Source organism: Mastigoproctus giganteus, chromosome 2 (assembly GCF_048544385.1).
Source record: "Mastigoproctus giganteus isolate SK-2022 chromosome 2, ASM4854438v1, whole genome shotgun sequence".
NCBI classification, from domain to species: domain Eukaryota; kingdom Metazoa; phylum Arthropoda; class Arachnida; order Uropygi; family Thelyphonidae; genus Mastigoproctus; species Mastigoproctus giganteus.
Genome location: NC_143576.1, coordinates 14,134,685 through 14,145,104, shown reverse-complemented (window position 1 = coordinate 14,145,104; position 10,420 = coordinate 14,134,685). Strand labels below are relative to the sequence as shown.

The window sequence follows — 10,420 nt, the reverse complement described above, 5'->3', positions numbered from 1 at the left end:
GAGTCCCTCCAAGGTACATGGACTTGGAGGGACTCTTTGCTTACTTACTGGTGGGGAGGAAAGCAAATTCAGTTTAGACAATGGCAAAACTGGAGAGCAACCTAATTCTCTCTTTTCTTATTAGTAAAACGAACCCCCCCCCCACTTCTTAGACAACTGAGCTGAGAATTTCTTTCTATAAAAATCTTTATCTAACGTAAAATTTCCATTAAATTGTATATATAGCGTGGACTGACTTTCAGTAATTTCCATACATATATGGATCCACTTCAATTTCCAATATACGTACTCTTTGGATGAAAATGTCAGCGATTTCCATGAAAAATCTCTCACGGCGCCAATTGCAAGTCGTGGCATACTTTTATGTTAATTAAGTTACATAAAATGAACCTATAGGACAGGAGTCTATTCTTAGGTTGGTACAGCTCTTCGAATGAAGAGGGCGTTCGTAAAAAAGTGGCTGAAACTGGAAAAATAACATACAGTTGTTCGAGCCACGTAACATATGACTCCTCTGAAGTAATTTGGAAGAATTCGTGCAACACCCTCGCTAATAAGGGTAAGAAACTAGTTTACTGACATATATTTGAGATGGTATTAATATTAACATTATTTTAATATATGATACTTGTAATATTCGTAGAAGTGTTGTATTAAATGTGATATTTCGTATAGAACTATGTTCAATGAGTGGTTCTGGGATTTTCTGACACAAAGTTGTTATTCCCTTAATAATTGTTGAATGGAAGTGTTCGTTGGGTGTTAATGCTGCGTGATTAATTAGTTCATTCATTATTCATGTACGATATGTTATATCATTGTCCTACTCTGATAAAGCAGTGCTTTAAGGCTTCCGGCGAAAGGGCCCATCGCATTCATTACTTGTCGCATAATTCAAGGAGATAAATTCTTAAACTACCTCGGATATTCAAATAAGTGCACTCTGCTCTATATCACCAAAGCGATTAAATACAGAGTCTTAAGTTGCAGGTCGAACTTAATACGTTTCGTGGTGGTTTCTCAAATTCTTCGTGCCTTAGCATTTCTTCACTTAAACAACGAGGAAGCCATCAAACTGATTAATATGGAATATGCAACCGCATATGCTCACATACAAATTTGCACACATATACATGCTTATATAGTATACGTGCACTTATATATATACACACACATATACACCTGTACAACATAGTTTTGCCATGCGAGTACTACAACTAAAAATGAATACTCCTTTTGTAATTCTGAGGCCTTCTTTCTAAAAAAAAGCCAAATGTCAAGGCTGTGATTATAATATGTTTGAACTATTATTTTGTTATATCTTTATTATGCAAAAATGGCCAATCTCTTCTTTCTTAGCTAGACATTGGCCGTCTCAGAACTAAGCCAAATGAACACGTTTTATGATCTTTCTTGCTCTCACCCCTTCGCAATCCGAGGTAGCCCACACCTTGTTAATGAAACAGGAATCAACCAAGATGTTTCATTGAGCGGCTTATTTTTAACATCCAAATTATATAATCTAATGCTTTCTCTCCCGTTCACTCTACAAAACTATTTGACCTTCCTCAGAGTGCTACTTTCCCCCCCCCTGCACTTTGTTCCAAATATCCATATTCCTCCTCTGTTCATACCAGTCTTTAGTTCGATGTAGTTTTAATGGCTTTTCACATTACACGTTTTGTTGAAGAAACCTATGTGTCATGAAATTATGTATCTGATCAGATACACCGAAGTGTGTTCTACAAGTGTGTTGAAGAGGCCTTTCAGAATTCCTCTGGCCCTCAAGGGGATTCGAACCCAGATCTTCCGAACGAGTGAGAACTGGCGATATCACTATACTGTCAGCGAGGAATACTTCTTGGCGTGGATTTGTATAGTGACAGGGTTATCATCCAATCATTAAAATGCTAGAATTGGACATCCATTTTCCGGTATTGGTGTGTCTGGAATATATTTATTTTATATATTCTGATCGCGACTCGTTTTTGAAAGATTTAGAATCTTTCTTTTAATGGATATAAATCAAAAATATGAAACAAAATTATAAAAATGCGCTGTGGTAAACTTGTTTAATCGTGCACATAGACTTTTTCAGTGCGCATTACTGATTATCCACCCCTACTATTATCTATTGGTTGCAATCTTCCTGCAGTAGTTACACGTCTCTTATTATACTGCCATAATAACAGCATATAAGTTGCAATGTAGTCCTCGGCCGCAAAGTCGTTAACATGTTCGATTATGGATCTCTGATATCTTTCCCCTCCAACTAGGAAGATACTCGAGAAAAATCCCAAATAAAAGAGGCATGCAGTCCTCTATACACTTACAAATCACAACAAAAGTGTTTTCTCGGAAGTCTATTCTTCAAGTCCGAACCTGATGCTGGTTTTATTTCTCAAGTCGTCAATCCGATAGTGTATCACAGGAGCTTTTATATCATATTATTGCATAATCAATCCTGCTTAGGGCTAGTCCAGACACAGTACTCCAATTAGTCTCGTTTCGATCACATGTTTAGATGAGCGAAGTTGTTTAAGACTGATTAAACTAAGCTGAAATATCAGTTGATCGAATTTTTGATTAAAGTCAATGCCTCTGTGACAATTCAAAATGTTTTATGGCCATTTCACTCCAAATCTGTATGGGAAATGTTGAAATAAAAATCAGTTGTATACTGATCATCCACGACATCAGTGACCAGAACATTTTGTCCTCAAAATAAAAGAACGAAAGATTTATATTAGTTGTAAAATGTGAAAATATTTATGTGTGAGCTCAATGTCCTGGTCAATTTTCTCTAAAAACTGGACATAGGGTAACTTCATACACTGATCTACAAGTAACAAATATACATATGCCTGATACTTTTTCTTTAAAAAAAAGTAAACATCCTTTTATATACGTTGTAAATGTTACACCTTTACCTTCGTAACCTGTCCATTTAAAGAGAAAGAAGCCACAGGTCCCTGAGAGCTGCAAAATATGTGTATATAATGGTATATGTAAAATATGTTGCAGCAATGGCGAGGCCGATCATTTTTCCTTTGTGGGGGGGGGGGGGAGATCTGATGCAATCTAGACTAGTACCTTGCAAAAAATCAACCTCCACCAATGGACAGAAAATTCAGTTGAGAGGCGGTATAAACTCTGGTTTATGAAAATCTGTGAAGGAAGGCATCCAAGCTTTTCACGAAGGTATTCAAAACATGAAAACAACAGCATTGAAGTACTCTTTCCTGCTGCAAATGAAATTCATACATCGTTGAATCTCTGAGGATTATCACTTACTTAATACCAATTTACTAAAGAGTTGCAATGAAGTTTCTGAAATAAATATGCATCTTAATTATATAAGATGGAGTGGTCAATTAGTGTAGTACTAGTAAAGAATTTAGCCATTCCAGAACACCTGAGCGGAATTTTAAGTTATCCCCCCTTCTTGCTACAGACATAATTATATATATTGTAGAAATCCCCATATATCATTTTAAAATTACAAGTACTTAGAAAAAGCTAATAATATATTAATTTTTGATAATAAATTATTTTAATTCAAAATTTTTAACCCTACCCGAACCGCAAAATTTACTAAGACACGACCCGCATTGCAAGTCCAAAATCGGATTCTAGACGGGGAGCGTTATCGTGCTGGAACATGAAGGGTTCATTTCTATAGGTTTGGCAGAGCTTGCGTACCATGGAGTTGTCCATAATCAAAAAGTTAAACAATCTGGTTATGTAGCTTGTGAATAACCCTAAGTGAATTTTTTATAAGCTGGATGCCACCCAACACAATAAGACCAAGTGAGATCGTTAAGATGTTGGGATCGTGAATCAGAGTTAAACACGATGTGGCACGGGTGCTGGTATTAGCATTAACCACGTGGTGCAAGGAAACCGTACCCACGCAGGTTTTTGCTACACCCGACAAAAATATTAATAACTATATAAAATAAATTACCTTCCCTGCTCATGTAGGTGCCTATCTAGCAGATCTTCGAATTTCTCCAAACTGATCACATTAATTAACAGCTTTCTAGCTGAAACTTCTACTTCTTACAGTTTAACTCTCATCCCCTCCGTAATTTCAATTTATGTCCGCTAATTCCAGTAGCATTTATAACCATGAAAATTTTTCCTTCATTCATTTTACTATCTCCTCTAAGAGGCTTAAAGATCTCACTCAGTTCTGTTTTATGCACGCAATTTTTCCAAGCTCACCAGGCGTGTTGCCCAAATTTGGACCTCTACAAGAAGCTCTGTCTTTTAGGTGCGGTCTCCATACTTGAACACAGTATTCCAGGATTATGATCTCCCATCTCTACAAATAAATATTCCATAAATCATCGATAGAACACTTCGAGCCCTCCTTGGCGCCTGCTTGCACTGCACAGAGAACGTCATATCCTCCCGTATTATAACCCCTTCCTTCATTTACTTTTTTTTTTAACTGAGCCACAGCAAGTGTGTAAGTTATTTTGAGGTTGCCGTCCCCAAATGTAAGTCCTTGCATTTTGCTGCATTAAAACATAACTGCATCTTCTCTGACCATCCCTGAAGCCTATCTGAAGAAGCACTGCTTGGTACTTATGATTAGCTACTCTGCCGGTCTTAATAGCATAGAGGCCTATGGAGGATAGTCAGAAGTTGCAGTTATGTTTTAATGTAGGAAAATGCAAGGACAGATTCAGCTTACGTCATATTGATCTATATATATATTATGTCTGTAAACTGTGTTCTGTGGACGATTTGCTGTTTGCTGGACAAAAATTCCGAGTTTCCAGAAGAAAAAACCATGGTACTCTCGCCTGAGATTGACTAACTCAGCCATGTTGTGAAAAAGACCTATAAAAGTCCTTACGTAATTGACGGGAAACTCGGGTCTTTTCCACCCTGTGTGGGGCGGACGGTGATTATACAAACTGTGCCACCCACAAGTGCCTGTATCCCTTCGTCGATGCCATTTAAAAAAAAAATCAAAAAGACGTGGTTCCAATACTTGGGGAGCCTAAGTATTGGAAAATGTAACCAAACTGTCCTCAGTTCCTGGAGTGATGTAAGTAGAAGATTATGTGGATGAACGCGCCTTTCCAGTTCATCCTACAAATGCTCAATAGGATTGAAATCTGTGGATTGTGCTGGCCACAGCAAATGTTCGAAATCTTTCTCGTTACTAGTTACCAGGTTGATTACCAGTTATCACTCTAATAACTGGTAAGCAACATATTTGACAGGGTGGACAGATTCACTCTCTTCTTGAAAGTACTCCTATCACTGGAGGTAAGCGTACATGAAATGATGTACCTGATCAGCAATAAAGTTCAAATATGCTCTAGCATTCACGCTACTCTAAAGTAGTATCAGGATATACCATAAAAACACGACCCACACTATTACACCTCCTCCTCTAACAGCCTGTAGTGCAAGTACGCAACAGGAGAGTTCCAGTGCTTCGTGTGGTCTCTTTCATACTTGCACTGTTTCATCGCCGTCGAAAAGCGTAAATCTGAACTCAGATCACATGATGCCTTCGGTTCTCCTATATCCATTCTTTGTGTATCTGCCCTCAACGCAGTTGTATTTTCCTGCTGGTGTCTGCGATAAGTGATGACTTCCATTAGAGCATTCTTTGTAAGATTCTTCGTATGATGCGGGTACTGATGCCTTGTATACCCTTGTCCAAGGCAGCGCTCCAGTACGACAGCCTTGTCTATCCGATACAATTCTTACACAATCCACTTCTTCAATTAGGAAGGCAAAGTTTTCCACTTCGGTACACTTTCTGATATTGATCGAAAAGAATATTACGAAAACTCCATTTTGAGTCCTCTTCAATCGAGGCAGGCTGTATTTAACCGATCTCAGGAGGAGGAGGATCTAGAGCCCCTTGAGTTATTCTGTATTTTTCATCCCGCACAATGTGCAAATCGTTCCATGAACAGTTGAACATACATAGTACAGAATGGAGCACTATGATCTAAGTCACTTATGCACCTTTTGAAAGCCAACAACAACGAACGTCAGCATCTTCTGGATACAAGAAAAAGTTGGTCATCTATACTAATGATTTACTACTGTAATTATAAACTACTTCCTCAGCGTGAAAGAATTCCGGAGGTTCCACTTCGATTTTATTACTTTCAGCATCACCTTTTGCTGTTGCTTGATGGGTTGCCGTCAACCAATCTTATTCTCTTTTCTTGGGTACTACTTCCGGCAGAAGTTTTTAAGGTTTTGTTTTAAAGTCAATCGTACTTGGAGTTTACTTTTTATTGCTTCTGACTGTTATTTACAGATGTCCTTGTGGTATGGTAGTTTCGTCACTATTGATATCGATAGAATTTTTTAATGTATATATTTCCTGATTTGGGCTAATTTATGAAAATCTATTATTAGACTTTCTTTTTTCTTTTAAGCAAATTTAAGAAATAGACAATATTTTGGCTCCCTCTTTCTTTCTTACTTTCTGTGGCAAATTTTTCTGTCCGGATATTAAAATTAGTTCTGCCATTTTTGGCTCGTCTGTTTGCTTGGACACTATCTTCAAGAGTTTTTGAATGGGCGTTTCCAAAGTTTCACTTTAAGGATTTTATTCAGCAGTGTTGTAGACATTGTATGGGCTATTAAAAGCATGACTAAATTGCTCTAATAACTGGTAATCAACTTTCTGACTCTGGAGTATCAGAAAAGTTAGGAGAAAGCAGTAGTGTGTCATCCTGTGGCGACTGGGAAAGGACCGAATGGTGAAGCTAAGCTTATGGGGACCTAGAAGAAAAAGAGATTTAAATGACTTTGGAGGCCAGTAAAGAAAACAGGGCCCAGGCTCCTGACAACGCACCCCAGTCCTTTTTCTGTTAACCGTGTGTTGTCACGAGCTCGAACCCTGGTGCGATTTTCTTTATTACCCCCAAAATTATTCTCCTTTCTTTCTCAAGCCGGGACAGATGTCAGATAGTGAAGGTAAGCTGCTTCGAGACGTCGATAGAAGTTGTATAAAAAATGGTGTTTGCAGTTTACAACAAGCTGACCTTGATGTTTTGTTTCATCTTTCAGGTATCATTGTCCACTGCGAGTGAATGTGATGCGGCAGCCGTCGTCTGATTCAGAGGAACGATTTGCGGGACTTTTAAGTAACCCCCAAAAACAACAAGCTGGAGCGCGCAACGACTCGCGCACGTTCCCGTCGATCCTTGCGAGGCGGGGCTGGAAAGCCGGAGTTCACGTATTCTCTCCGTGCGCGTGTGCCGAAAAACGCCGATTCTTCCGTGACACCGATGGACCTCTCCTGTCACTCCCTCCGTAATCAGCTTGCGGAAGGAGCCCAATACGAAGGTGGATTGTCGGCATCAGTGACGGAAGATGATAAAATCCCAACGTCAACAATGGCTCCTGACAACTGTGTATATGATGCGCAGCGGAGACGACGTCGCAAGTCCATTCCAATAAAGAGGCACGTGATAACCCTCTCAAGCCAATCGCAGAATTGTCCGACACCGCGCGGGAAGACGAGATCAGTTCCCTCAAGGTTGGCAGCCACTCTTCCGAAAGAAGCATCGCCGGAAAAATCGCTATCATGCGGAGTCTGTGGCAAAACATTCGTGACCAATAAGAACCTGGCTTCGCACGAGAAGACTCACACCAACCAGCGACCCTACGAATGCCTCGATTGCGGCAAGTCGTTTTCGCTCCGTAACACCCTTCTGTGTCACACGCGTGTACACACGAAAGAGCGGCCCTATACTTGCACGCTTTGTTTCAAAAGCTTCACCCAAGCGAGCACGCTTAAAGCCCACGTGATTTATAAACACACCAAACAGTTTCCGTACGCGTGTGAAGTGTGCGGACGAGGATTCATTTCGCCAGGACAGAAGATTGAGCACGTGGTCCGACTGCACGCACCTGCTACCTGAAGCGACCCACACAAAACTTTTGAACTTACTGGTTTTTCGTGCCGATGGTGTTCAGGCAAAACTCACGGATGTGCTGAATTGTGTTTCGTTATTCCTTTATTTATTTATGCGTTTTTTTTAATCCCCACCCAAGTTCGAAAAAAACAGGACTAACAGCAATATCTGGTGAGTGAAGAGTAACTTTCCCAGATGTGTTATTTTTGATTTTTACTACGTGTTAAAAGTAGCTTAAAGGTGGTGTAAAGAAATAGCTGTAAGCGTGCACTGCATGGATAATAAAATTAGTTTTGTCAGTAATCCTTGTCCTGTGTCTGTTGCAACAAGTGAAAGACATCTTGCCACTGTGTAAACATTTTCCTTTCATCAACATTTCAATAGCGTCTCCTAACGCTTCAGTAGCATCTCCTGTACGTCATACTATTTTTGTTATTAGCAGAGGAATATACCTCTTCACGATATTTCTTGACTCCCTATATATGACTACGAAGGGTGGTTAAAAAGTTCTGAGAACAGGGTATATAAAATCTATTAATAAATTATAGAACAGATTATTTTTATTGCTTAATGGTTTTGGTGTTTGGGGAAGCATCATCCGGTTATGCTACTGTTGCAAGATAGTTGGCAGAGTTCAAAACAGAACGGGAGTCAATTGAGTATGATTCAAGTTCTAATGTCCAAAGTTTGTGAAAAATCAGAAGCCTTTCCATTCATGAAATATATCAACGAGTGAAATCATTAAAAGAGAATTTAAAATTAATTCTCGCTAATCCAGATAGATTTTTATCTCGTTTATTGACTGGTGATTAAATTTAACTACATTTTTATGATCCTGAATCCAAATAAGAAAGCATCCAGTGGGAACATAAGGATCTCCAATCCCGAAAACGTTTTGAACCCAACCATCTAGACAAGTGTTGGCCTCAAATTTTTGGGACACAAAAGGATTGTTGTTAACTGATTACAGTGCACCTAAAACCACAATATGGGGGAAATATTATGCCAGCCTTACTTTATATCTGACCACAACCTGATGACATCAGAATTCAGATTTTATTGTAAACTTATGTGTTACAGAAGCTTTGTTTTTAATCAATTTAACAGGAATTTCCAAGAAGTTCCTATCAAGCGCAACGCGAGCTATAAAGAACAACATTATTGATGGATAAAATACTGATATATTGGCATTGCTTCACTTACATGGATAAAACGAATCCTATATGTACTCACGTGTAGTTGTATATATTAATTTATCTGAATTTCGCATTTTCAAAAGCTTTAAATTTGTGCTAAGACAAATGTGTATCGATTATCTACTAATTTAGCTACACGCTTTGAAGCAACTATTTGTGTCTGTTAATGGAATAAAATTATGCTCCCGTCGGAGCAGCGAAAATGGAAGCATCTGAACGGTAATTTCATAACTGCGTCTCCATCTCTCTTAATGAAAACTCTCAATAAATATCTTTATCACTTAGTGTAGGAAAATTAGAAAGTAGCTACAATAGGGCAGAACTTCGGCCCTTTGAGGAGTACGCCTTCTAAGTAGAGTAAAAGCAAACATGGTTAAGTCTATATGGTTAGATCATTTACTGCACCATCTCGTATCCCACACATTGTGGATATATTTTGTTACTAGATTGTTCAGGGGTTCATCCACCGAGAATACCACAATCAGAGTAGAAAACATGGTCTGAGCATACATTTAAAATAAATATCAGTATATTTCTCCATTGGAGAAGGGAGAAGTGTTTTTTATTTATTTAGTAGTTCAATACCAAAGGCAACTCGTGGCGAAATACTTCCACGATACGAAATCGATGAACGAAGTAGCAAACTCAGTTTTCTCAAAGCTATGTACAGTACAATATTTTTTTTATTATTATTATTATTATTTATTAAAATCAGTTTATTTCCCAAGAAACTTTGGGTCACCCCGGGACGGCTCTGTGCCAGAAGGGTGTGAATACAGACTAAGGTGCGAGGAACACAATGTACAATAAACAAGGGTACATTCGTGCTCGACCCGAGACTTTTACAGGATTAAATAAACAATAATGTACAAAATATACAGTAGTATACATGATTACATGAAGACAGAAAGTCTCTGTCATATACAAATAGGCAAGTTAAAAAAAAAAAAAAGGTCTGTCCAGGAGCAGGTGAGTATTATAGGTTCATAATCTGGTAACAGTTCTTGAGGATTTCCTTCCTGTAGGGCTTGTCTTCACAGAACCTATCAGGGTGGATCCTAAATTTATTGAAGATCCGAAGACAATTGGCTGGAAACATGTTCCTCAGGGAATCAATATTTGACAGCGTAAGACGTAGAGGGAGACAGGAGTCGGGGTGCTTCCCTCTTGCCCTCCTCGGGCCAGAGATTAATGCGGATACTGATGGAGCATCAATTCGCCTCGTTATAAGCCGTGCAAGCGTGAGAACATTTTTTGTCATGATGATATGTCTCCAGGGAGTGGTGCCCAGATTTGCTTGTAGGATAGATCTGG

At 38.9% G+C, this 10,420-nt stretch overlaps 1 protein-coding gene across 1 annotated transcript; it reads left to right on the top strand.

Moving 5' to 3' along the window:
* The first annotated feature begins 453 nt into the window (after positions 1–453).
* On the top strand, positions 454–8,098 carry LOC150089176 (uncharacterized). The gene is made up of 2 exons (XM_090390359.1): positions 454–559; positions 7,060–8,098. The coding sequence occupies exon 2, from the start codon at positions 7,281–7,283 to the stop codon at positions 7,914–7,916; it is 636 nt and encodes a 211-aa protein (XP_090246485.1). The 5' UTR covers positions 454–559; positions 7,060–7,280; the 3' UTR covers positions 7,917–8,098.
* The last annotated feature ends 2,322 nt before the right edge of the window (positions 8,099–10,420 follow it).

Bases quoted from the DNA above. Each gene is read 5' to 3' on its own strand.
- LOC150089176 (XM_090390359.1), top strand. From the start codon at position 7,281: ATGGACCTCTCCTGTCACTCCCTCCGTAATCAGCTTGCGGAAGGAGCC.